This window comes from Spinacia oleracea, chromosome 3, assembly GCF_020520425.1.
Source record: "Spinacia oleracea cultivar Varoflay chromosome 3, BTI_SOV_V1, whole genome shotgun sequence".
NCBI classification, from domain to species: domain Eukaryota; kingdom Viridiplantae; phylum Streptophyta; class Magnoliopsida; order Caryophyllales; family Amaranthaceae; genus Spinacia; species Spinacia oleracea.
In genome coordinates, this window is record NC_079489.1 from 82,275,086 (window position 1) to 82,303,023 (window position 27,938).

General features: G+C 38.1%; 2 protein-coding genes, 1 long non-coding RNA gene and 4 other non-coding genes across 7 annotated transcripts; 2 read left to right on the forward strand and 5 right to left on the reverse strand.

The window, feature by feature from the left end:
- Window positions 1-6,192: 6,192 nt before the first annotated feature.
- LOC130470409 (uncharacterized) lies at window positions 6,193-9,647 on the forward strand. The gene is made up of 2 exons (XR_008930693.1): window positions 6,193-6,940; window positions 7,101-9,647. It is a non-coding gene; the product is annotated as an uncharacterized lncRNA (long non-coding RNA).
- A 7,576-nt stretch (window positions 9,648-17,223) lies between these two features.
- LOC110795291 (protein CURVATURE THYLAKOID 1D, chloroplastic) lies at window positions 17,224-20,163 on the reverse strand. Its single transcript, XM_022000295.2, has 5 exons — window positions 19,924-20,163; window positions 19,412-19,623; window positions 17,729-17,833; window positions 17,551-17,622; window positions 17,224-17,443 (listed from the first exon to the last, which is right to left on the reverse strand). The coding sequence occupies exons 1-5, from the start codon at window positions 20,045-20,047 to the stop codon at window positions 17,372-17,374; spliced, it is 585 nt and encodes a 194-aa protein (XP_021855987.1). The 5' UTR covers window positions 20,048-20,163; the 3' UTR covers window positions 17,224-17,371.
- Window positions 18,192-18,283, reverse strand: LOC130471237 (small nucleolar RNA snoR128). Its single transcript, XR_008931896.1, has one exon. It is a non-coding gene; the product is annotated as a small nucleolar RNA snoR128 (small nucleolar RNA).
- Window positions 18,479-18,570, reverse strand: LOC130471236 (small nucleolar RNA snoR128). Its single transcript, XR_008931895.1, has one exon. It is a non-coding gene; the product is annotated as a small nucleolar RNA snoR128 (small nucleolar RNA).
- LOC130471238 (small nucleolar RNA snoR128) lies at window positions 18,730-18,821 on the reverse strand. Its single transcript, XR_008931897.1, has one exon. It is a non-coding gene; the product is annotated as a small nucleolar RNA snoR128 (small nucleolar RNA).
- Window positions 19,049-19,140, reverse strand: LOC130471240 (small nucleolar RNA snoR128). The gene has a single exon (XR_008931899.1). It is a non-coding gene; the product is annotated as a small nucleolar RNA snoR128 (small nucleolar RNA).
- A 3,891-nt stretch (window positions 20,164-24,054) lies between the features above and the next one.
- LOC110795282 (vicilin-like seed storage protein At2g18540) lies at window positions 24,055-24,715 on the forward strand. The gene is made up of 2 exons (XM_022000283.2): window positions 24,055-24,481; window positions 24,570-24,715. The coding sequence occupies exons 1-2, from the start codon at window positions 24,055-24,057 to the stop codon at window positions 24,713-24,715; spliced, it is 573 nt and encodes a 190-aa protein (XP_021855975.1).
- The last annotated feature ends 3,223 nt before the right edge of the window (window positions 24,716-27,938 follow it).

The following is a 27,938-nucleotide window of genomic DNA, read 5'->3' on the forward strand; positions in this document are numbered from 1 at the left end:
ACATTGCCCTCTACAAGACTTTATTTGATGATCCGGAAGAACTAGAGTAGTGTAGTTCTTGCTAGGGTGTAGGTGCCCTTTATTTATTTCAGTTGTGTTTGTTTTTTCATTTCCTAGCACTTTGTTTTCCTTCTTATTATTTTTCAATAAAGGCGTATTTTATTTTTTCATTTTCATTTTTTGTTTCTCCTTCTTTTTATATTTTTACATGTCTAACACTTTTTGCACAATTTATGTATGTTTGTTTTTTGATTGGACCGAATCCTTGGTAAGGATTTCCTACGTATCTTGTCAGAATCTGGTCGCGCGTAGTTCTGGCTAGAATAAGTTCTAGGATGCCATATTTTAATAGATATGCCCCGAGGTGGTAGCATATTACTTAATCGGTCAAATGAGTGAAGTATTATCATTATTTTCGTCTGCCGTTTTTGTTTGCCGTAAGTCGCGTAAAAAAATGAAATTCGACTACTTTTTGTATGGCTATATTTTTTGGTGAGCCTATTTGGATACGTGCTGTACCCCCCAAGTGTTCGTTATTTTTCCGTTATGTGCGGATAAAATGACGAGCACTTTTTTTTAAAAAAAAAAATTTAGGCAGGCAGAGAGTTTCAACGCCCAGGCTGGGGCGTCAAAGATTTCGGCGCCCAGCCATGGGCGCTGAAAATGGTTTGGGCGTTCAATTTTGACGCTTTGCTTCACGTGTTCTTGCATTTATTTCTTTTTTTTTTCTCTCTTTTTTTTAGTGCTTTGATTTTGCTCGTATTTAAAATCGATTTTGAGGCTAATTCGGAGGCTTTTTTTGACTGTTAGCGTGAGATGCATTTTTGTCCGGATTAATTTTTTCTATCCGTGACTCGAAACGACTTTGAAAATGGAGTTAAGGTGTGGAAGATATGAAGATCTTTGTGTAGGCTTTTTGGGTGGATTGAGGTGCGCGTTGTTAGTGAAGGGTATGATGGAATTATGTTTTATGAATCTGTTTTTTGGTAACATTTGCATTGTTTTGGATTTTGATTTCCTTTGATTTCTTTGGGTTGCATGGATTGACTCTTGTGATAACACTGGTTGACTTTTTAGGTTTTTTTGGGGATATGAATGGGATGGTGCGGTTTATTTTGTGGGTTTCGGGAACTGGTTCCCATGGCACTATTTCAAGACCGAATGGGCCTCGTTTGATGGGCCTTAGAGTGGGCCGCCTCTTTATTTTTGTATTTTGCAAGTACATTTGGTGTTTACTTAGTGTTAGAATAAAATTTTAGGAGAAATATTACGCCTTTATTAATTTGGAAAGTAAGGAAAACACACTGAAACAAACTTGACCTATATTCTAAGGGGTCTTAGGACCATCTAAAGTCTTTATTATTTTTCTACCAATCTAAAGGACTACTAGGCGCTTTTTACTACGGTGCTCTATGTGGCTCAAGCCTTGGGTTTAGTCTCGTAAAACTTTGGTCCTTCACCGGTACTCATCTTGAATTCTATTCCTTTTGCATTGACCCACTGATATGTCTTCACCCATCCGTTCTCGATCTCTTCTAGTGTTGATGCAGGAGCGATTAACCGGGTTGGATCGAAACCTTCATCTTGTAAAGCTAGGGTAGTCGTCACAGTCTCGTCCTCCATAGGCCTCGTTTCGTTAAACAATGTCCATAGAGCCTGGTCGTCCAATATTTCAGTTGTTTTAGTCTTGGTGAGGTGGGGTGCCTCATCCAAGGTGTGGCAGTCATGGAAGATTTCAAATCCTGGTTTTAGCAAGCCATCCTGAACGAAGGGTTTAGGGAAATCACAGCATGGGTGTCCTTCTCCTTCCCGAACGAACATCCCGTTAAGGGTTCTTTGATATGGGGGAAGGAGGGTGGTTTGTTTGGCCTCGTTAAGGCGTAGCCTAGACATGCGGTCAGCAATATCTTCCTCTGTTGGTTCATAGCCTAAGCCAAAGGGAGTAGATTTGTTGGGTAAATGATGGAATGTGCATTCCTTCTTCCTTATGCCCAATGGGGTTCCAGGGAAATAACCTTGAGCTAACAGCATTCTAGGGATGACTCGGGATGCATGTGGGTCTAGGAATGCTGGATCATAATCTTCGATGAACTGTATTATTTCTTCCATTTGAAACCCGTAAAGGTCGTCTGCAGTTTCGGCCGTTCCAACCATAGTACAACTGATGTCGAGAGGAGGGGCGCGGATTTCTAGTATTACCCCGTTATGGTTAAGTTTAACCATTTGGTGCAAGGTAGAAGCCACACCTCCTAAGTCATGGAGCCAAGGTCGCCCCAAGAGGAGTTTGAAAGTGGGCTTGATGTCAATTATTTAAAACTCCGTGGTGCGTGCCACAGGCCCGGTTTGTATGGTGAGGTTGATTTTTCCCAACACAGGCCTTCGGGAGTTATCATAAGCTCGTACCCCTTGCGTGGAGGTTTGGAAGTCATCATTTCCTAGCCCCAAACAATGGGCGGTTCGCAATGGGCAAACATTGACCGCCGAACCGTTATCTACGAGCGCTAGGGGGATGTTTTATCCTTTGCATCCAACCACTAGATAAAGGGCTTTGTTGTGAGCACCCCCCTCTTTGGGCAAGTCTTTGTCAGTGAAAACTATGGCCTTTTCTCCGGCATCTCTCGTGACATGGCTAACCAGTGAGTCGGGTGTGATATCTGTAGGTACTGAGATGAGGTCGAGTGAGCGAATAAGCTTTTCGCGATGTTCCTTTGAAGTACACATGAGATCCCAGATGGTAATTTCGGCTTTGGTTCTTTTTAGTTGTTTCAAGAGAGGATTTTTCAATGACTTCCGCGACGGTGGTGTGCCGTCCAATCTCAGGAGTTTGCCTAACTGGGATATCGTCCATAGGAGGTGGGTGAATATCCGGTTGGTATATCCTTCCGGATCGGGTGAGGTTGTCGACCTCGAGCTCCTGAGGGGTGGTGCCAATGAGAGCATACCAGGGCCAAGTTTCAGTAAAGAGGTCCTGGCCCGACACTTGAGATAGGTAAATATCTCCAGCATCATCATCCCACACACCGCACACTTCTCTCTCGATTCGATCCATAGGGACCACAGTGGGTGGTGCACCTTGGGGCGTAATGTACACCGTAGGGTCGAAGTTCTCATTTTCTGGTTGGTCGAGAGAGATGTGACAAGAGCCGAGTGGGCTCTTGTTGTTGTTGGGTTTGCCAACGTTAGGGAGAGGTATCACTTCATCCTCTATCATGTCCTGGATCGTATGTTTTAGATTCCAGCAGTTTTCGGTGTCATGCCCATTTCCTTGATGGAATTTGCAGTAAGTACCTTCGACCCAATATTTGTTCTTGACAGGAGGGTCACGGGTGGGGCCTATAGGTCTCAACTTTCCTTGATTGGTTAGTCTTTCAAAGGCTTGTACCAAAGTCGACCCGAGTGGGGCAAACTTTCGGTCTAGGACCCATCTTCCAGGGCTTCTTCGGGCGGGAGTCTCCTCTACGGCATGGACTTCTTGGGCTTGGGATGTGTTTCCCCTGTTGTAGGTATTGCTTTTGTATGCGGGTTTACTTTGTATTATTTTTGCGAGATCATCCTCGATCTTTATTCCCACATCATAAACTCTTTTGAAAGTGTCAAGTCCCAGGTACCTAAGGTGCTGTCTGTAGGCCGGGTCCAGGTTGTCAATGAATTTTTGGACCAATTCTGTTTCGGGAGGCCTATTGATTAGCTGGGCCGCCTGATCCCTCCATCTAGCAAAGTAGGTTGTGAAACCCTCATTTTTCTTTTGGAAGCGAACTTCCAACTCGCGCATGGTGACTTGAAAATCCATGTTCGACGAATATTGCTTGATGAAGACATTGACAAAGTCTTCCCAAGTGGGGAAAATCTTAGGGTCCTGGTGATAGTACCATTTGAGCGGCACAGGTTCCAAAGACAAAGGAAAGGCAGGTAAATACATGGACTTGTCCACGCCTTTCAAGTTCATGGCATTCACAATGCTCAATAGATGATCACGGGGATTATCCGTGGCTTTAAACTTTGGTTAGTCCGATGAACTAAACTTTTCTGGTAGTTTGCCTGGAAAAGGTTCAGGATCGAGGGAGAAGTACTTGCTCCCCATGGTTTGCTGTAGGACCATTTTTTCAATCCTCTTCTCGTTATCGAGGTCGTTTTTGGCTTGCGCAGCCGCTAAGGCTTCGTTTTCCATTTTCAGTTGGCCCATGAGTTGGGTCATTTGAGCCATCTTCTCTTGCAATTCTTCGATGGACATGTTTGAAGGTGCGAATCGAGGTTGGGGAAGCGAAGATCCTTGAAATGAGTGATGACGGACGGAGCTTGGAGTCACTAAACCTGATGTTGGCGATGTATCTTCGAGGCGCACTAACCGTTGATTTCCTGATCGGCACCAAGTGGCAGGACCAGTCCTATGCACAAGATAAGCTAAAGTTTAGGTCCCAAAGTTTCAAGTATTACTTAGTCTAAATTTCGACTCTCTCTATTGGTTTTTCACTCTTTCTTTTGTTGGTACACGTTTTAGTTCTTTCTTTTGGTCATTCTTTGGATTTTCGAAACACTTGCCCGTGTGACATTCATAATTATTAGCATGTTCGGTTTTTAGTGCCGAGCATTGTCGTCGTAGGAGGCCTAACAACGACGCAAAGAGTTATTAATTTTTTACGAGTCGCTTTTGAAATCGAGTGCTTTTCTTACGCCCTCGTAGCAATTCTTTTTACGAACGTTTTTTTTGTGCTACGTATTTTCCTTTTGCGCGGGCACCGAGGCTGCTGCGCCTGACCAGAAGGCCAAGCAGCAACTTCAGCGCCCTGCATAGGGCGTGAGAAATTCTGGCGCCCAGCCAGGGGCGTTGAAAATGCGTCCCTGGCTGGTTCTCGTTTTCTGTTTGTGTCTACTTTTGTTTATGCGACTTCGATTTTTTGTGCTTGCCTAATAACGCCCTTCACGCGTTGTGCAGCGTTTGTGGAATTCGTTACAGGCCATCCCGAGCGTCGCTTATTTTTGTGGCGATCGTTCGGGTTTGCGAAACACGTGTTTCGGTATAACTCTTTGGCAAATTGGTTTATGAATGTTTGGGCAATTTTTAAGGTCGTTGGTTTTTCTAGGATAGTTTGTCACACACAATCATATATTTCGCTACACATAACTAACATTCCATCACGAGGCAATAATAATATGTCATGTAGTTTATGATAGGCTTCTATGGGTAGTTATTTGCGCCTGGCTTGGTACTGCTTCTATCGTAGATCCAACACATGCCCCGGTCGAGGTAGTGTCTTCAGCAGATGAATTTCGCTCAAGAGGCCAACCCGCAAGTGCAAGCCAAGGGGGCATGCAGGCGAGAGGGACCTAATGAGCGAGCGATTGGGTTCGGGACGGGTGTACTACTAGCGAAAGTGCCGAGTGGACAACATTCGAAGCGTATGCACCCCCCGGTTGGCGATGGGTATCCTTAGTCCCAACTCCCAAGATGAAACATCAAGGGAGCCAAGATTCGTTATGCGGATCTGTCCGTTCACATTAATATGCTGATTTTCAGGTCGTCCCAACTTGATTGGGAAATAAACGCGGGGTAGGATCGTTTCACCCTCCGGCTATTTTGATTACCTACAAGCACGAGTAATTCCTTCACTATCCCCAGTGGAGTCGCCACTGTGAGGGGGTCGAAAAAGCACGAGGCTAATGCGTGACCTTGTCCCTCATGGGTGTGACGTTTCTTTTTGTCAAATCAAGTGTAATTGGATTTCCTATGAGTTTACACCCAATTGACTAGTAATATAGGAGTCGCCATTCAGTTTTTAACGACAATGAGAAAAACTGACAAAACCCGATTTTCGTGACATAAAGGGAGTGCAATTATGTTTGACCACTGTTATGGGTCGTTTTGTATGACGTGAGGTCGACGGCATGAACGGGTCAACGTGAATCAGATCGTACCAGTTAACTCCTACTTTTAGGGAGTCGTTGTGGCTGAGTCAAGGTCAAAGCAGTTAGAGAATATCAAGGAATTATTTGAGGAGATCATGGAGGCAGTTGAAAAGATCATGGAGGCAGTTGCTAACACATTTATCTGACCTACACTTCTGTATAAATAGCCTCACCAAGTAAGACTCTAAAGAAAAAGGCTACGACAGAACCTTTACTACTGCTGTCTACTTCCTCCGCCAAAATATATCCCAAGAGCTAAACCAACTATTGCAATTCCCCCATGATACCTATAGCCTAGCAGCAACTGAAGATAATAAACCTACCTCTCCTAATTTCCATATAGACATTCCATTACACACCCAATTATCATTACCCACGTCTATCTATACTAACCTCAACAAAAGACCATTCTCCTAATGATATGAACCTGATCTATCTCTCAAATAATGCACTTTCTCATAATACATATCCTTCCACGAGGTATCATCCGCCATGAAACAAACCTTGGAAACATCAGTCGCCCATTACCAATCACCTTCTCCGATAATCCTCATCCACTTATGATCCTATATTACATTCTACTTAAGCATTGACATTAGCCATATTTATATACACGCAAATATACATTGTACTTGTACTCACCTAGGCTATTTATGCCGATAACATAGTGGATTGGTGGACTCATTGCCACCCGCGGTTTTTATCCCTTTCGGGTTTTCCGCGTCACCATCTCTTGTCTTGTCTCTCTTTATTTTCTGTCATTTATTTCCTGTCATTTGCATACTTTATTTTATCTAGTCGTCTATGTCCCAACCAAAGGTCGTCCATACGAAATTTGGCATAAACAGTTTGGCGCCGTCTGTGGGGAGATGGCTAGATTTATCTTCAAACACATATCCACAAATATCCTCCCAAACACAATATTCGACCCACTTGGGCTCACCAATAAAGTTACCGCCAGGCGAGGGATTGTTGTCATACTGTGTCGCCACCATGAGATGGAGCTGCGTCAGGGCACATGTCGTCGACATGACAGGTGTCGTCGACGGGTCAGGTGTCGTCGCGGGTCAAGTGTCGTCGGCGGGTCAGGTGTCGGCGACAGGTTAGGTGTCGTCGACGGGTCAGGTGTCATCGACGGGTCAGGTGTCGCCGACGGGTCAGGTGTCGCCGACGGATCAGGTTTCGTCGACGGTCAGGCGTCGTCGACGGGTCAAGTGTCGTCAGCAGGTCAGGTGTCGTCGCCAGGCTCGTTGGTCGATGGAATATGGTATGACGTCAGGGTACATGTCGTCGCCAGATCAGGTGTCGACATCAGCAGGTGTCATCGCTAGAAGTGATGCGTTGCAGTGGTCGAATTCAACCTAGATGATGCATATCGTGACAACAACGACACCAACGCTTGATGACATCGAAAATAGACGTCACGGACCATCATGCAGATGTCACCACAAACAAGATACAATATGAGTTGTCTCGTACCTTGATAAGATCTCGAGACGATTTGATCACTTGACGTCGCGAGAAGTATGGTATAAAACTCAACCCCAGTGATTTTAATTTAAACTAATATTGTTTCTAGTCCTTGTTGTCACTAAAACAGATGCGAACACGTGACGTCATCCACCAATGACATGACGTCAACATAGTTTCGTCCGACGTCACCTCCACATCAGTCGACGACGTCTCCAAAAACGAAGGCGACAAATGGAGATTCAGCAACAAATTGTCGGCAACACTAGATTTTGTGGCTAACTTCAGTCCAAGTATCAAATAGGAGAATTTGTAGTTGTCCTGAAGTCGCCACAGGGGAGCATATAGTATACTCTATCTCATTTAATTTTCATATAGTATACTTGATTTTCTTTTTATACAGTATACTTTGCTTGTTTTAATTTTCAAAAGCACTTTGAAATATATGCTATACGTTGTTATCCTACTTTTTGTACTAACATCGTCACCACTTGTCGTTTGATCATGTCGTGTCGCCAAGTATTGTCTTGTCTACAGGTATTGACGTGTCGCTTGGCTAGGTCATGAGTACATCAGGCGACCGACGTTAGAATGCAGGTGACAAGGTACTGTCTTGTCTACAGGTACTGACGTGTCGCTTGGCAAGGTCGTGAGTAAAGCAGGCGACCAACGTTAGAAGTGTTACACGAGGTCACGACACGACATGAGGTCACGACGATACAACATGACGCCACGACAGCAAGTCACGACAGCAGGACGCGACCATTCTGGTTACCCCTATGACGACAAGAAGTTTCTTGGCGTTAAACATGGTACGTAGAAGTAATTATCGAACATCTTTATTTTAACAATATATTTCTTCGTAAGTTCGCCAACAGATCGTTGATTGATACATGAATATCAATGGGGGCTAAAGGTACGAACATACTTTCGAAGTGAGTTATCTTTTATTTATAATATACACGTATTGTCGCTGCCACGTACATCGCAGATCGTGAGGGTCATCAACACAATCGAATGGTATGAGTGACTTAATTCATTTATTAGTGACGTCAAAATTTTATAAACTAACACCTCATATCCTATTGAAATTTTCTCATATATCATCCGTGATAACTATTTTTCATTTACTAACGACATGCCGCGACTATACGCGTTAGTATGTATATTAATGACAACAGATTACCTTGATCATGACGGTATGCCCCGACGCCACGAGATGGCAATGACCGATGACACGACGCCACCAGACTACCGAGAAAGCTAAGGAAATCGGAATGTCGAATAATCATCATCAATGACCATGATGACACATGAGTAACTTCTAAACTATTTTTCACACACTTTCTCATTTCAATTCATTCATTGTTGTTCTCTTGTATTAATATGTCTCGTATTCAACGTTCATCAAGTTAACTAATAAATTTTTGCATCGCACCATGAATGTCTCAATTTCTCTAATGACTAAACCATTTTATCAAATCGTTTTGAGGTAATTTGACTTGACATGACGTTTAGAGGTTGCATCATGCTGACACGCATGTACGACGTCAAATATAAACGAACGTCATCATATCTGTGGCCGACTTCAGTCATGATATCTTCCTAAAGCCGCCACAGGGGGGCAAGATAGTACATACTCCTGTTCAGTTTAATATACTTGTTACAACTTTGAAATTTAACTGACGATGTGATACAATTTATTTTCATGATGATCTTGTCGTAAGATTTTGGTAACAGGTATGACGCTAAGACAAATGTACGGACACTGGGGCTCAACCACTATCACATGTCGAAATAGGCGGATAAAGAGAAGTCATTGGGTTTCCCAAAGACGACAAGTGATAAGACGTCAACCGATTAACAAGAAAGGTAATTTATAAAGAGTTCACATGTATTTGAATTTACGACATATTGTAATGTAAGTTTGTCAAATGATTTTACCAAAGACGTTAAGAAAAAGTCCACTTAAGACAGTATAAGGAATTCACATTAACCATATGCTCCTTCTTGTGCCACATTGCGAGGATCAACCAATAAGTCGACCAACGTTGGAATGGATAGTGTCAAGACCAGCGATGCGTCAATCTCATTCAACGTGACGGGACGACGCCAGATGTGACGACGATGATACAAGCGATGACAATGATCTCAGGAACGAAAACAAGATCGGCGACGAGAGGTGCCACGACATCAGGAGAATGCTGTTGATTGTAGAATCGTCATCAAGGGACAGTCAGCGACACGACGTAATTTCGTTACACGAGCCCATATTAAGTAATATCTAACACTTACTTCGTGCGTTAATTAATTTATTACATTTTTCACTACACTGCGATTAAAGTTCAATTTCAGTTTTTGTTATCTGTCGCATTGAATATATCCTTCCAAACGCAATTATATTATATTTATGTTTCATCTTATTTATTTGAAAATCGACGCTAACATCGCATCAAGCGAACGTCCACCTCTACCTTTTCTATTCTCTACAGATCACTTGTTGACGATATCACCAACGACAACAGCAACGAACGACATCATCAGAAGACGACATCAACGAACGACGCTATCAACTACAAGCAACAACGTCTCCATGGTCATGACCCTTAAACTTATTGGATCCCAACGACGACATGTCGCTTCTAAGCGCGACCACTACAGACGACGCAGGTTCTATTTATGTGCACATAACTTCGTGCTTTGAGTACCTCACAGGTGTCATCTATTCCACAGCGAACAACAGAGACAACGTAAACAACATTTTAAGCTAACGACGTGTATGCACCCTCGACGCTTGTCCAAACTCCTAACCAATCGCCAAATACAAAACAGAGAAACACACGTCTTTCCCCCTCAACACTGACGACAAACAAAGCCGACCCAGAATGCTCATGTCCTACTTAAACTGTTGTTCTGAATATCCCATAGGCTAAAGTCTCCTTCCATAGATTGCGCCATCCAAACATCTTATCCCTTGTCCTCGTGTTATAGGAAACCTCACAACCCTTCGACTCTTCTTGAAATTCGTCATAAGGTTGCTTCGAACCATCCACTTCATTCACCTGTAACTTCAACTCAGTCGTCTGCTACCTATCCTCACATGACATTGCAACCATCTAAAACGATTCAACCATACGCACACTCGACGCAACTTCCTTCTCTAAATTCTTCGCATGACTACGAACAAATGAAGAGGCTTATACCGCCTTCATACGGTAGATGTCACACAACAGCGACAATAGAGGCACGCCTGTAAACATCAGACAACAGACTAAGATACAACAGTTGGCCATGACGCCCGTAAACATCAGACGTCAGACTAAGATACAACAGTTGGCCATGACGCCTGTAAACATCAGACGACGTACTAAGATACAACAGTTGGCCATGACGCCTGCAAACGTCAAATGACATACTAAGGTACAACAGTTGGCCGTAACGCCCGCAAACATCAAACTACGGACGAAGATACAAAAGTTGGCCATGACGCTAGATACCTAACTGACGTTATGTCTCAACATGTTTTCGCACAGGTTTTTAAGAACTACATCCTATTGTCTTACGCTCGTTAAGAGAAACAATTCTTTCACAAGATGTCAGGTTTACATCTAATTAAGCTGAGGACACCAACGTCGACATGAAGACACCAATATACGCATGATGACATCGAGTGCTGTCAGAAATCGTGGATGACACCAGGTGGCGACGTCATTGAACAAGGCTAAGTACGAAAGATGACGGACAAGCCGAAGACAGTGACAGATTAGCGTCGATAACAAACGAAGATGGTGACAAGCTTTGAAGATTATTTTCCTAACTTCCGGCTTGCTACAATTAGGAAAATGGGGGCTATTGTTATGGGTCGTTTTGTATGACGTGAGGTCGACGGCATGAACGGGTCAACGTGAATCAGATCGTACCAGTTAACTCCTACTTTTAGGGAGTCGTTGTGGCTGAGTCAAGGTCAAAGCAGTTAGAGAATATCAAGGAATTATTTGAGGAGATCATGGAGGCAGTTGAAAAGATCATGGAGGCAGTTGCTAACACATTTATCTGACCTACACTTCTGTATAAATAGCCTCACCAAGTAAGACTCTAAAGAAAAAGGCTACGACAGAACCTTTACTACTGCTGTCTACTTCCTCCGCCAAAATATATCCCAAGAGCTAAACCAACTATTGCAATTCCCCCACGATACCTATAGCCTAGCAGCAACTGAAGATAATAAACCTACCTCTCCTAATTTCCATATAGACATTCCATTACACACCCAATTATCATTACCCACGTCTATCTATACTAACCTCAACAAAAGACCATTCTCCTAATGATATGAACCTGATCTATCTCTCAAATAATGCACTTTCTCATAATACATATCCTTCCACGAGGTATCATCCGCCATGAAACAAACCTTGGAAACATCAGTCGCCCATTACCAATCACCTTCTCCGATAATCCTCATCCACTTATGATCCTATATTACATTCTACTTAAGCATTGCCATTAGCCATATTTATATACACGCAAATATACATTGTACTTGTACTCACCTAGGCTATTTATGCCGATAACATAGTGGATTGGTGGACTCATTGCCACCCGCGGTTTTTATCCCTTTCGGGTTTTCCGCGTCACCATCTCTTGTCTTGTCTCTCTTTATTTTCTGTCATTTATTTCCTGTCATTTGCATACTTTATTTTATCTAGTCGTCTATGTCCCAACCAAAGGTCGTCCATACGAAATTTGGCATAAACAACCACGACGGCCGTAGGTTCCCTTGTGATCCCTGGTGGTGGGGATCGCTCAACGTACACCCGCAGGGTAGAGATTGAGGGTTCGGGGGACTGTAATTACCGAGAGGAGTACTCGCTCTTCGATAACTCCAGAGGCAGGATATCCTTACTAGCCCAGCATAAATAATTGAAGGGACATGCGTTAACTATTAAACTAATCTGAGTTGATTTTATCAATATGCAACATATAGTACTAGATCGAACGCGATTATCTGATTTAAATTGTTTTAAGGGACCTAGCATGATAATCCAATTTCCCAAAAATATCATATTTATTAAGCGTGATCGAACAATCAGATTTTAGTTAGTTTAACAGTTCATAAAAGGGCGAGGAAAGCAATTAAACCATGGAAAAGGGACACATTACGACGCACCCTTGAGAGGTGCGTCACGGTTCTCAGAAAACTAACCACTTTGACTTTGCAATTTCTCCTTTTATTTAACGAATCTCAAATTATGGGACGGGATACGTTCTGTTCGATTTATGGATCGATTGCGACAGAACGCGTGATCAGTTTTGCAGCGTGAGGCTTAGGCTTAGGGGTTTAGAGTCAATACTCAGAATATAATTGTGTTGTGTGTCCTTTTCACGTCGAACTTAAGTCCCTATTTATAGAAAAGAGTTCATGGAAAGATAGAATTTGCAGAACTCTAATCCACGAGGAATTAGGAAAAAACACGTACCAGGTATTTTCAGCGCCCAGAGCCAGGCGTTGAAAATAGGGTCTGGGCTGTTTTTCTTAGTCAGATTCGGATTCCTAGAATCCGGAGTATTTGATATTTAATTGAGTCCTTTAGTGCGTATTAACCTTGTGACGGGATGCGTCTGGGCCCGTTACGAACTCTAGGCTCGTTAGAATTTTAATTAATACGTGTCTCTTACTTTCGAATCATATTAGGAATAGGATTCTCTCGCAATTTCTATCTCATTTAGGATTTATGTTGAAGTGCAACCCCTAATTCTGACTGGTTTCTATCTTTTATGACTTGCCACTTTTAACAACTACCTAATACGGCAGTTACTATTTTTAGCAGGTTTCCATAAATAGCAGGTTTCTATAAATAGCAGGTTTCGGGTGAAATGAAAAGGGGTAATGAGATTCGTTATTTTATAGGAGATGCGTTGTCAAGTGGAGATTTACGTTTTCATCATCGAACCTTCCCTTTCGGGAATGGGGACAAAAGTAGGTGTCTACACGAGTGGACAACATTCGAAGCGTATGCACCCCCCGGTTGGCGATGGGTATCCTTAGTCCCAACTCCCGAGATGAAAAATCAAGGGAGCCAAGATTCGTTATGCGGTTCTGTCCGTTCACATTAATATGCTGATTTTCAGGTCTTCCCAACTTGATGGGGAAAAAAGCGCGGGGTAGGATCGTTTCACCCTTCGGCTATTTTGATTACCTACGAGCACGATTATTTTCTTCACTATCCCCAGTGGAGTCGCCACTGTGATGGGGTCGAAAAAGCACGAGGCTAATGCGTGACCTTGTCCCTCGTGGGTGTGACGTTTCTTTTTGTCAAATCAAGTGTAATTGGATTTCCTATGAGTTTACACCCAATTGACTAGTAATATAGGAGTCGCCATTCAGTTTTTAACGACAATGAGAAAAACTGACAAAACCCGGTTATCGTGACATAAAGGGAGTGCAATTATGTTTGACCACGACGGCCGTAGGTTCCCTTGTGATCCCTGGTGTGGGGATCTCTCAACATACACCCGCAAGGTAGAGATTGAGGGTTCGGGGGACTGTAACTACCGAGAGGAGTACTCGCTCTTCGATAAATCCAGAGGCAGGATATCCTTACTAGCCCAGCATAAATAATTGAAGGGACATGTGTTAACTATTAAACTAATATGAGTTGATTTTATCAATATGCAACATATAATACTAGATCGAGCGCGATTATCTGATTTAAATTGTTTTAAGGGACCTAGCATGATAATCCAATTACCCAAAAATATCATATTTATTAGGCGTGATAGAACAATCAGATTTAGTTAGTTTAACAGTTCATAAAAAGGGCGAGGAAAGCAATTAAATCATGGAAAAGGGACACATTACGACGCACCCTTGAGAGGTGCGTCACGGTTCTCAGAAAACTAACCACTTTGACTTTGCTATTTCTCCTTTTATTTAACGAATCTCAAGGTACGGGACAGGATACGTTCTGTTCGATTTATGGATCGATTGCGACAGAACGCGTGATCAATTTCGCAGCGTGAGGCTTAGGCTTAGGGGTTGGAGTCAATACTCATAAATAATAATTGTGTGTTGTGTTCCTTTCACGTCGAACTTAGGGCCCTATTTATAGAAAAGAGTTCGTGGAAAGATAGAATTGTAGAACTCTAATCCACGAAGAATTAGGAAAGAACACGTCCCAGGTATTTTCAGCGTCCAGGCCTGGGCGCCGAAGATTTCGGCGCCCAGAGTCAGGCGTTGAAAATAGGATCTGGGCTGTTTTCTTAGTCAGATTCGGATTCCTAGAATCCGGAGTGTTTGAGATTTAATCGAGTCTTTTAGTGCGTATTAACCTTGTGACGGAATGCGTCTGGGCCCGTTACGAACTCTAGGCTCGTTAGGATTTTAATTAATACGTGACTCTTATTTTCGAATCATATTAGGAATAGGATTCTCTCGTAATCTCTATCTCATTTAGGATTTATGTTGGAGTGCAACACCTAATTCTGTCAGGTTTCTATCTTTTATGACTTGCCACTTTTAACAACTACCCATTACGGCAGTTACTATTTTTAGCAGGTTTCCATAAATAGCAGGTTTCTATAAATAGCATGTTTTGGGTGAAATTAAAAGGAGTGATTGAGATTCGTTATTTTATAGGAGATGCGTTGTCAAGTGGAGATTTATGCTTTCATCATCGAACCTTCCCTTTCGGGAATGGGGACAAAAGTAGGTGTCTACACCTCCCAATTTCAATAATCAAGTTCTATATTCAAGTTCAAAATCGATAATACTTTTTAATGAACAACCTCATTTTAAAGTTAGATTCATACAAAAATTGGGTTCAAGGGGAAACATGTCATGCTTGAACAGAGTTTTCCTCTACTGAACTTCAAGATCGCACCTTTTAATTCCTTTATTGCAATTTCGATTATTTATGCACTAATCTTGCTTATTTAATTGCTTATTTCAATATTAATTGCACCGTTACAATTCCGCACCTTTACTATTCATTCAATTATACACCTAGTCCATTCTAAATGGTGTATAATCTTTACTTTTATGCACCCTTATTCTATTATTTGTGATGATTTGCTTTACATGTTTAGTGCTTTCATCACCTCACATGCTAATCAACAAAATACAAAGTTTGATCACGCTTAACATAAGATAACTTTTGGACAACCGGCCTAGGTTCCTTGAATTTAACTTAAAGCGAAGCGATCACGTGCAACTTAGCAATCTATGTTCTAAAATGCATGTCAAAACCCGCCTAAATTAGTGTCATGATTAGTATTTTCTTACACGAGAACGGTCCTTGTCTTGAATAAACTATGTTTGCAACTTTTTCTAAATAAGTGTCTTTCTTGGATCTGAATCTCTATTCGGTTCTCGAGTCCTAATGCCTTATCCCTAGTCACAATCTTTCCAAACTGCACCCTTAAAATAGTTTGGTGGCGACTCTATCGAAATTCAACATCCTAAGTCGTAGGGGCTATTACGCACTTTTATAATTAAATTTCAATTTTCAATGTTCAAAACCGGTTAACGGCAGTTTCTAGCTAGGTCACGTCTCCCATGCTTTATTGGTTCTTCCAATTGTTTCAACGTGTTGATTGACCTGTTCAAATATATATATATATATATATATACGGCGCTGCTACTTGAGCCCAAGCCCATGGGAATAACCCTAATCTTCCTTGTGGTCACGTCATAACTCTGTCGTCGATTGTCGTCTCTTGGGGTCGCGACACTGCATGGAGACACGACAATATCTGTGGTCAAGACAACACCTGTTGACAACGACATGATCATACTACAAGTAGGTTACGATGTTAGTACAAAAAGTAGTTAACATGTGACAAAGTGATGGAGCTTAGAAGACTAATAATGTTTGTATGACATGTAAGGAACTCTTGGAACTTATTGGTTTTTGAAAAGAAAAGGCTTTACCTCCACTTATTTGCAAGGACAGTGGGTTACTTTGGGGAGTTCAAAGCAACTACTAAGCGTGACTTTGGTAGCTTTTAACTCCTGCCTCCATGAGCCATGTGTGGAAACCACCTCCTGCAAGCACTTTTAGGATGAACACCGATGCAACAATTAGAGAAGATGGGACTAGGAATGGTGGTAAGGGACTACTTGGGTGATGCTATCATGGCTGCGGGGTTCCCCTTGGTATTCTTGTGCATGTTAAACAAGTGGAGGTTGTTGAGATTTTGGTCTAAGATATGCTTTTGACACGGGGTTTAGAGTCCTTGAGGTTGAGACAGATTGCCAAGCTCTTATTGTCCGTTGTCGGACTAGTTTCAAACCATTGAGAAATGAGAGGAGCGGAATTGCGGGGGAGCGTCTAGCGGGATTGATAGTCTGTGCTTCGGGGTATTATTTGCTGGGTGGTCCCCATGCTTTTTATTCCAACAACTCAAGTTTATGCCTTTAGTTTTGACTGAAAGCTGCGTGATACGAGCATTAGACTCATTTCTTCTTCTCTTCTTCCTGTCCCCATGAGAACGTTCATACTACCCATAAGTATAAAGTATAAACATACTCATTTCTGCTACCACTCCCTGCTTCAGGTTGTGTTCAATACAACTAACATCCATCCCGTCTACTGTCTACATCATTATGACTGTTAGATGTAGCTCTACTTGTACCAAAAACATAATTCATCATCTTGCACCATTAATCAATATGTGGCTCAAGTGGTAAGCAGCATGATGCCGCTTGAGGGAGGTCTCGGATTCAAACCTGATGTGCTATGCGTCCAAAAAAATACATGTGGCTTTCCAGATTTCCAGTCAGATAAGGATTCCAGTTAAGTGCATTTTGCGTAACTGTAAATACAGAAATAAACACTCGGCCCAATATAACTTAACAAACTTTCATTTCATGTACGGAGTATGGACCAAACGATACAAGGGTAACTCTATATTCCACTACTTATTCACACTATACTGTCTACGCAAAAACTTCTCTACTCAGCTCTCACTCTACATACCAAAGTCTAGATATAATTTATTTATTGCTTGACCCAAAAATTTCTTGTTTCACCTCTTCAATCTTAGACCCAAGTTCTTCTCTATTTTTCTGGAAAACAGAATGAACAAGCATGTTAGCAAAAGCATTCGGGACTCAAGCCAAGTCTTACGCAGTAGGCACAACAAGTATGAAATAAAGTTCTAGTGAAGAACTACCTTATAAAGGAGATATCGTGTGGTGAACCATACTGAGTAGCCTAGACCCACAACTTCCATCAATTTAGGGAACTGTTTCAAGATATTATCCAATTTAGTCAGGCAATTTCCCAAATTCAAAAAAACAGATTTTCAACTTTAGTTGAATTCTCCTAGAGTTTGAGTGAAGGAAAAATACCACTGGAATAGAATCAATTGCACCAACAACAGCTGAAACCAACCACGCAGCAACAACTGCAACACCGCCATATAGGAAAATTGTTGATGAATCTTCAAAATCCAACTGCAAGTAGAACATATCATCAATTTAGTAATTGGTAGAAACAAGTCAAACAACTCAAACAACCCAAATCATGGATACTCCCTACTACACTAGGGTGTTTCTCACAGAGGTTGATACAAGGCTAGCAATACAATTATGGTTCACTGCATATGCAATGAAACATATGGAGTGGTTTCTTGCTACAGACACTTTTATACGAATAAGTACTGACTGTAGGCTTTACTGTAGAACAGAAAAGGGTACAGACTACAGTATCAGAGTGGTTCTTGCTACACTTTTTTATGCAAAAAAGTAGTGACTAATGATTCTGTGGAACAGAAAGAACTCAAGAAGTAAACTACGGAGTATCAAGTTTATGCTGCTCAGTTAACCGCTCAGGATTGACATGATTGTCAACCGAACATTAAGCATTGCTGCTTTCTTAAATTTCAATGAATCTCATCATTGCAGCATGAAAACCATATTAAATAAAAACGACCTTGCTCTACAAAAAGAGTTTTAATACTAAATTTAGATCGATGGAGTTGCCTGGCAAAAAACAACTGTTTTCACATGTCCTAGTCTTTGGAATATCCACTACTATTCATGGGGCGGGGGAGGCTTTGCTGCATAGCAGAAAAATGATATACGAGTATCAAGTTTACGTTGCTCAGTTAACCGCTCAGGATTGACATGATTGTCAACCGGACATTAAGCATTGCTGCTTTCATTAATTTCAATGAATCTCATCATGGCAACATGTAAAGGTGTTTTTACAGTAAATTATACTATGGACCTGCCTTTGAAGAGCCAACTAATTTTCACTTATCTAAGTGATAGGTGTTGCAACTGCAGACTGCTCATGCAATAAAAGGTCTACCGCATAACAAAAAAAAGTGCTTGGTATTAAGTTAAAGCTGCTCAGGTAACCGCTCAGGATTGACAGGATTGTCAACCGAACATTAAGCATTTCTGCTTTCTTAAATATCAATGAATCTCATCATGGCAGCATGTAAACCATATAAAAATAACAAAAACAAAACGGAACTATACACCAAAAGGGTTTTTATAGTAAAATAGTTTGATGGAGCTGCCTAACAGAGTGATGGCTAACCGATTTCACATGTGGCACTAGCCGCGCTACACATTATTCTTAAGAAATAGTGACTTGCATAATGCACTTTCATGAAACATTTTCAAAGGGACTAAAAAAAAGGTTTTGCTGTTATGTTAATGCTGCTCAGGTAACCGCTCAGGATTGACATGATTGTCAACCGAACATTAAGCATTGCTGCTTTCTTTAATCTCAATGAATATCATCATAGTAGCATGTCAAAAACATAATTTCAAAATTAAATATTTGTTGACAAAAAGCATTTATACACTAGAAAAGAGTAATTGCAAGTCGATTGGATTCAACTATATGCAAGTATGATGTAGAAAAGCATAAAATCACAACAGCATCGTATGAATAAATCCAAAAACCATTATTTATAATGTCAAGTTCTTTATGTTTTGTGATAAAAAGTCTGGATTTTTAAAACATCAGACAACAAAAGGTAGCATTGGTAGAGAAGCATAGAGAAATAGAAGCAATACTTGAATGTCAAGCTTATTGAAGAGCTCCTGAATCGGCTGCAAAGTTTCATCATCTGAAGAAGAATCTTCTTCATTCACATGCGCAGCTTTATCAATTGTGACATCATTGCCTACAAAAGTCGCAACACCACTTTTCTCTTCTGTAAACTTACTTGAAGTTTCATCCAAGCTTGCTCTCAACAATCTACTTCTACTTTTATCACACACCACTCCTGCAATTTCAAAATATAACATTCATTTTTATCATTTTAGCGCAAATTAACCAAACAAAAGACGAAATGAATACAAATACATGAATTCGCCACACTACCGTCAATAATTTGCTTCAAATAATCATAAAAAAGTGAATTGAAAAAAGAATTTGTGCTTATTTTTTGCGCATAAATACCAAGTAAAACACGTATTAAAGAAAATGTGTCACAAATTTTCGCCACAAAACATCAATCAGAAACAAATATACTCCAGGAAAAGTGGTAATAATAGAAATGAATTGAAAACAAAACAAAACAAACCTGAGATGTTAGAAAGCTTCTGAAGAGGATAGGAGAAATGAGGAGTGTTAGTGAAGACGGGACGAGAAGATGAAAGTGGAAGAGGAGGGATTGAAAGAGCGCCGCGCGCAATACAGAGCTCCATTTTTCTCTCTCCTGCTACTTCTTCTTCCTGAATCGAATTAGGGTTTTTGTTGTTTCAGTTTCGGTGGTTTTGTTGCGAGCTGAAGTAGCGAAGTGTAAGTTGGTGGTAGACTGAAACTTCACGAGTTGCTGGTTTATAAGCGGTGTTATAATGGGCTTAGGTTAAGAAGCCCAACCTTTTTTGTTGTTCGGTTTTATCGGCAGAGGCGCAGAGCCAAGACATACCCCTAATTGCTATACCCATGTACAGCCAAGTAGGTTGTACTCCCTGTCCAAAGCGACGCGCAACGTTGTTTTGGGTAAAATATCTGGGTACAGCCAAGTTCGTTGTACCCCTGCCAATGATAATGCGTGACGGCATGCGCGGTATAGATAAATTTTTTAAAAAAAATTGCACGTGAGTGACGCGCATAAATTGCCTATAAATACCAAAAAAAAAAAAAACATTTCGAAACCTGTTCAAATTCTTAGCACGCAAAAAATTTTCTCTCTCCTCCGCCCACTCATCAACCACGGTAGTTTTCTCTCTCCTAAAACCGCCATTAAATTTCCTCCAACCACCTCAATTTACTTTCTCTCTCTTCAAACTGCTATTGATCTTCATTATAAAAACTATTTTTGCAGAAAAAATCAAGAGAAGAAATCTGTTCCTTCTTTTTGGTGAAAAAAGAGGAGAAAAATGGATGTTCGAGATGAAATTGACATGAACAAGCTACAAAATCCAACGAAAAACAAAAAGTAAGTAATTATAAGTGATTCTGATGTTTCGATTTTATTTTCGAACTAAATATGAAACCTAATTTTGTTTATTTTCGTTCTATTTCAGAAATACGAAGTTGCAGAAAGAAAGAAAACGAATGTAATTTCAGTTCAGATTTCGTACATGCAACTGTTTTATTACTTAATTTCTGTTTAATTTAATTGTTTTTCAGTTTTTTCATTATAATAATGTTCAATTTTTTTGGCTTATGATTTTAACAAACCCTAACTTCTGAATTTTTTGCTATAGTACTGGAAAATCTAGTAATCAACCAAAAATCGGCACTGAAAAGCAAGAAGACATGACGGAGTAAGTTATTTTAAGTTTTTGTAGATAAAATTCATTTTAATTTACATATGTTCAATCAATTTCATGTTAATGTTCAATTATTTTTATTTTAATGTTCATTTTCGTTGCGTAATGATTTTACCAAACCCTAACTTTTGGTTTTTTGGTCACAGAACTGGAAAATACAAAATTGAGACTGAAATTGGAACTGAAAAGCAAATAGGCACAGTCCAATAAGTCATTTTTATGTTTTTGAATATCAATTTCTATTTAATTTATGAATGTTCCATTTTAGACATTTGATACAATACAAAAATACAAAATAATGATAAATTGTTCATATTCATAGAGATTTAAGAATAATCTTATTGATGATTCAAATTTGGATTAGGAATGTCAATTATTTCAAATATTATTATAATAATATAAATGTGATGAACTTTTGTTGAGTTCTTCTATCCTTATGTTAGATGTTCATTTTATATATGTAAAATGTTCATATTTTTTAAACTAGATATTCATTTTGGTCTACTGAGTTTTGTTTAGAAATGTTGAACTATATCCAATGTTATATGCATAATCCAAATAATTTGAACTTTTGTTCATTCCTATGTACAATAAATTAAGTCTAGAACTCATGATAACTATCTTATGCAAAATGCTCAATTGATTATTGCAAAATATTCAATTTCTTTTTGAAAAATGTTCATATTTTCCAAACCGGATATCATTTTTGGTCTACTAAGTTTTCTTTAGGAATGCTGAACTATTTCGAATATTAAATGTATAATCCAAATGATTTGAACATTTGTTCATTCCTCTGTCCAAAAAATTAAATCTAGAACTCATAATAACTGTCTGTCTGCAAAATGTTCAATATGTTTTTGTAAAATATTCAATTTCTTTTTATAAAATGTTCATTTTTTAACTGGAATATATTTTGTTAATGAGTTTTGTTTAGGAAATTTGAATTATTTCAAATATTATATTCATAATCTAAATGTTCTTTGTACTCATATTCAGTTTTTCTATCCTAAAATTTTTAACCTACACTCATGTATGCAAAATGTTCAATTTTTTTTTGTAAAATATTCGATTTCTTTTTATAAAATGTTCGTTTCTTTCAAACTATTTGTTCTGATATACTGAGTTTGGTTTAGAAATGTTCAATTATTTCAAGTGCTATATTCATAATTTCAATGTTTTGAACTTTTGTTCATTTCTTCAGTCAATTTCTTCAGTCCATTTTAATATTAAGTCTCGAACTCATGATAACTGTTTTTATGTTAAATGTTCATTTTGTTTTCATAAAATATTCATTTCTTCAAACTGTATTTGCTCTGGACACTCATTAGTTACACATTTATAAAATCTAGTGCTCAACCAAAAAGGTTATTAATCAAAATTAAGCGAAGACCAACTAGATCACAGCCAGAGGTTCAGAAAGCATTAAGGTATAAGATAATATCAATTTTTTTATTTGATTTGAATGATTTTTAATTTTATATAATATAGTGTGTCCGTTAACATCATATTAATAAAAAAAATACAGTGAAGGAGATGGGAAAGCATCTTCAACTTCTGAGCCAGAAGTTCAAAAATCATTAAGGTATAAGATAATGTCAATTTTTAATTTAGTTGAATGATTTTAAATTTTATATAAAATGACGTGTTTGTTTACACCTTACTATTCAAATTACAGCGAAGGAGATGAGAAATCTTCATCAAAATCACAGCCATAAGTTCAGAAAACATCAAGGTATAAAATAATGTGAATTTTGAATTTAGTTGAATCATTTTAAATTTTATATAAAATAGTGTGTATATTAACATCATATTATTCAAATTACAGTGAAGTAGATCAGAAAAAGTCCTTCAAAATCTTCGGTACAAACAAAGAGTGATAAAAAAATAGGTACATTTTAAACCTGTAATGATTTTTAAACATTTGGTATGTTTGTTCTTTCTTTTTGTATTATTTGATCTTTCATTTTGTGCTTTTTATTTTTTCATTTTGTACTTTTTGAAATTTAAAAATAAAAAAAAATAATAATATGCCTCTATATTCAAAATAATTTCATTTTTTGTTCTTTCTTTTGGTAGTATATGTTCTTTGTTTCATATTCCTTATTCTTTTTTATTGAAAATTTTGACCTCTTTTGTTTTTTGTTTGTTTGAATTCTTATGAAAATGTTCATACTTTTTATTCTATATGTTCATTCCAGCTCAATGATTTTAAATTTTTTATCATCATATTAACATCATATAAAATAACATGTCTATTAACATCATATTATTCAAAATATAGTGAAGAAAATGAAAATGTTAATCAAAATCTTCAATACAATCACAAAGTGCAACAAAAAATAAGTTTGTTCTTTGTTTTTGTATTATTTTTTCTTTCTTTTTTACAATTCATTTTCTTCTACATACTTGTTCATAATTGTTTCATTGTTTGTTCTTTCTTTTGGAATTGTTTGTTCTTTATTTTTTATGGTTTTTCTTTATTATTGAACTGCTTGTTCTTTCTTGTTTATTTGCAAGTTTATATTTTAATGATATTGTTCATACATTTTCATATATATGATCATAATTATTTTTGCTTTGTTTATTGAATTTATTTGTTCTCTAACCTATTTATTCATAATATTATTACTTGAAGTTTTTACATATCTTATTTGTATATCAGGGGCAACATTTTAGTGAAGAAACTTCTAGCAAATAGCATCAGGCAAAACAACAAAAAAAAAGGCTGAGGAAAGGATAGCTACAACTGCGGCAGAAGCTAAAATACAAGCTGAGGAAAGGGCAGATGCAGCTGATGCAGAAGCCAAAACAGAGGCTGGGGAAAAGGCATTTGCAGCTGCTGCAAAAACCCAAAGACAAGCTGAGCAGAAAGAAGTTGAAAAGAAGAGGATGGAGGCTAAGAAAAAAAGGAGGAAGAAGATAAAGCTGAAACAATGAGGAAGGAAGTAGAGAAAAAGAAAAAAGAGGAAGATGATGAAAACAAGAGGATGGAGAACAAGAGGATGAAGGCCGAGAGAAAAAAGGAGGAAGAAGATAAAGATGAAACAATGAGGAAGGAAGCTGAGAAAAAGAAAAAAGAAGAAGATGATGCAACAAAAGCAATTAGCACAGTGGTTGAAGATGTAAATGCTTCCGAGAGTGAAGGTAAAACCAATAGTGGTAATGGCAGAAAAATAGGAAGGAAAACAACAAATAGCAAGAAGAGGAGTGTTCCAACTATAACTATCGATGAAGCACTACAAAAGCAGTTGCACAAGATATCAGATTCGTACAAACCGAAAAGAAATACAGGATCAATGGTGAAAGTGCCAGAAAAAGTTTCTGCTGAAATTGTTAGCAAAGAAGAATTTGAAGGCAAAGGTAACTATTTACATTGTTCAATCTTATTTCAATAAATGTTCAAATATTTTATTATATAAGTTGTACTTAGTATTTGTTGTTAATGTAGATGTCTCTGAAGTTACTTCAAAAGTAACAAATACTCCAAAGAAAAGGAAAGGTGACGAGAAAGAAGATGTGGATGAGCCTGTTGATATTGAGATCATAAAAATACAAAAGCAAAAAGGTACACATATATACAAAAACAAATGTTAAACAATGTTCTAAGATATTTGGTAAAATGTTAATATATTAAATACATTATGATCTTTTTTACAAGAGTTGAGAAAAAAAACATATATTTAAAGACAAGAATTCTTCCTGTTAGGACATGAATGAAAAGAAGCCAGAAAAATGATATTGAAGAAGTGACAGATGAACAACATAAAAGTTTTACATTTAACATAGTTTAAAGTTTTTTCGAAGAATGTTCATTTTTTTTTGGTAAATAGAGAGATTATATTAATACCAAGCATTGAAGTACAAACGTACAAGCACAAGCTTTACAATACCAACATGCACCAAGCTACACTACAACAACCAAACAAACAAAAGAAAGAAAGAGCAACAACTCACAATCAAGACAAAACCCCAACTAGGTTCTTCTTCTGCAGAATTCTAATGCAAGAGATGTATTTCATTTGATTCGCGATGGTAGCAGCGGATTGACGAACATTCCGAAATTTTCTATAGTTCATTTCCCTCCACACTAGATACACAGCAACTGTAACAATCAATATGTAAATCTGATGTCTGCAAGAGTTCTTATTGTACTGAGTTTCCAAGAGATGGAGTTCCTCAGTCCATGATTTAGCACTCCTCTGCACACCTATCCACTGCAACACTGTAGTAAAGATCTCAGAAGAAAAAGAGCAGGCAAAAAAAAGATGGTTCACTGTCTCATTTTCCTGGTTACACAAACAGCAAAGTTGATCACAATGAAAACCAATTTTCAGCATATTCTCACATGTAGCCAGCCTTCCTAATATTGCCAACCAAACAATAAATGTGCATTTTGGAGGTGAAGGGTTGTTGCACAATATTTTCCTCCAAGGCACAGGAGCAATAAGGCCTCTCAAACTTTTATAAACAATGTTGATAGTCAAGTGTTGGTGCTTCAACATTTCCATACCACCCACAAAACTACTTAGGTGTTGTCGAGCATCAAACACCTTCTTCACCACCTATGAGGCTTGCGCAGGGGCCTGCATGATGGTGATATCTCTCCCTTTTACATAAAATATATGCACCCATCTAACCCAAACTTTGTCCTTTTTTTGAGAGAGATTCCAAAGCATCTTGCAGATAGCCGCTTTATTCCATAACCGAACACAAGGAATACTCCATCCGCCGGCAGCCTTTGGGAGAGAAAGAGTTTCCCAAGCTACAAGAGCTCTCTTTGAGGCTCCATATTTACCGGTCCAAAGAAAACACCTACAAGATGCCTAGATAAGTTTGAGTACCTTCTGTGGCAAGAGAAAAACTTGGCACCAATATGTTTGGATGCTAAAAATAACAGATTTTATGAGCTGGATTCTTCCTGCATAAGAAAGTATCTTAGATGACCAACTGTTAATCCTAGCCAATATTTTGTTGATCAAAGGTTGGCACTCCATCACAGTAAGTTTCTTGGTTGATAGGGGTACTCCGAGGTATTTGAAAGGTAACTCTCCCTTTAGAAGACCAAAAGTATCAATGATAGAATCTTGGACACTTTGAGGAACACCACCAAAATAAACTGAGCTCTTTGATTGGTTAGCTTTAAGACCAGAAGCAGATGAGAATATATTGAACGCTTCAAACAATTGAGTAATAGAGGATAAGTCTCCTCTAGAAAATAGAAGCAGATCGCCAGCAAAGCAAACATGTGTAAGAAGCAATTTCTTACATCGAGGGCGAAAATTAAAGCTTCTATTATCCTTCAAACCCATCAAACACCGATTGAGATATTCCATGCATAAGACGAACAAGGACGGCGAGATTGGATCCCCCTGCCTAAGTCCTTTCTTCGCCTCAAAAGGCATAGTGAGTTCACCATTTACATTGAAAGAATATGAGACAGTGGTCAAACACAACATGATCCATTTGACAAACTGACAAGGGAAACCATATTCAAGAAGAAGGTGCTCAATGAAAGGCCATTCAACAGAATCATATGCCTTTTGCAAGTAAATTTTCAGCATGCACCGAGGAGAGATAGAATGTTCATTTTATTATCATAAAATGTTATTTTTGTTTACGTAAAAAATCTTTCTGTGTTTATCTCATACAATTATTCAAAGTTTTTGGTCATATGTTCAAAGTTTTTCTCCATCATGTTCAAAAGTTTTCAGATCCACATCCAATGGCTAATTAAACTTCTTCAGATCTTTTGGATGGTTTAGGGGATTAATTAAAAGAAAATCGAAAAAGAAAAAATATAACATATTAAAAAATTTAATGGAGAGATTTTTTTTGTAAGCATTCAAAAATTCAAGTGCCATGTGAAACTAACTAGTGAGTTGAGATTGGAGATTTAAAAAACTTACACAATAAAAGTTACTTCATTCTTTTCTTAATATTTACAATAGTTTGAGTTTTGTGTAACCCGATATACCTAAAAATTTCACCAACCAAGAACAAATTTTAAAAATACAAAGTAATTAATAACACAAAGAAATAAAATGAAACTCGTACGTCGCACGGGATTCAAAACTACTCCCTTTGTTTCTTATTATTTGTTACGTTTGGACTTTTGCACGTTTATTAACGTATAATAAAGATTTTTTTTATTTTTTTTTATTTTAAATGCTTTAGATTACATCATTAATCCTGATTCTTTTTTTTCAAAATCTGACATTTATTAACTCTTTGAATATAGTGCAAATCGACTTTTATTTTATATTAAAAAAACCCAATTAAACCTTAATCCACTAATCATTACAACAACCAATAAGATGATTTTATTTATCAAAATGAACCAATAATGGAAAAGCACACAGATTTCTAACTTAACATACTTGAAAAATTATAAAGAAATTTAATGAGTTGAAAAAATTTGACCAATCTAATATATATATATAAATATATATATATATATATATATATATATATATATATATATATATATATATATATATATATATATATATATATATATATATATATATATATTAAATTGGTCAATTTTTGTGTTTAAAGGAGACATATTTGCTGAAATATTTGAACACCACCTAGGATTTGCCAATGAAAAATAAGATTTCTAATTCATTTTTGAATTAAAAAATCAAGTGCCATGTAGATAATTAATTAGGTGCCACGTAGATATTTAAATTAATTAATTACTAATATATACAACTCCATCCAAAATCAAACACTCTAATAATTAAAAAATAAATCTAAATAAAATTCATCCAAAATCAAACACTAATCTAAAATAAAATTCAATCTAAAATCAAAC

Bases quoted from the DNA above. Each gene is read 5' to 3' on its own strand.
- LOC110795291 (XM_022000295.2), bottom strand. From the start codon at position 20,047: ATGGAGCTCTGTATTGCGCGCGGCGCTCTTTCAATCCCTCCTCTTCCA. The intron at 19,624-19,923 runs GTTTGTTTTGTT...TTGAAATTGCAG, and splicing joins GAAGCTTTCTAACATCTCAG to GAGTGGTGTGTGATAAAAGT. The intron at 17,623-17,728 runs GTATTTTTCCTT...ATCTTGAAACAG, and splicing joins CAATTGATTCTATTCCAGTG to TTCCCTAAATTGATGGAAGT.
- LOC110795282 (XM_022000283.2), top strand. From the start codon at position 24,055: ATGAGGAAGGAAGTAGAGAAAAAGAAAAAAGAGGAAGATGATGAAAAC. The intron at 24,482-24,569 runs GTAACTATTTAC...TTGTTAATGTAG, and splicing joins AGAAGAATTTGAAGGCAAAG to ATGTCTCTGAAGTTACTTCA.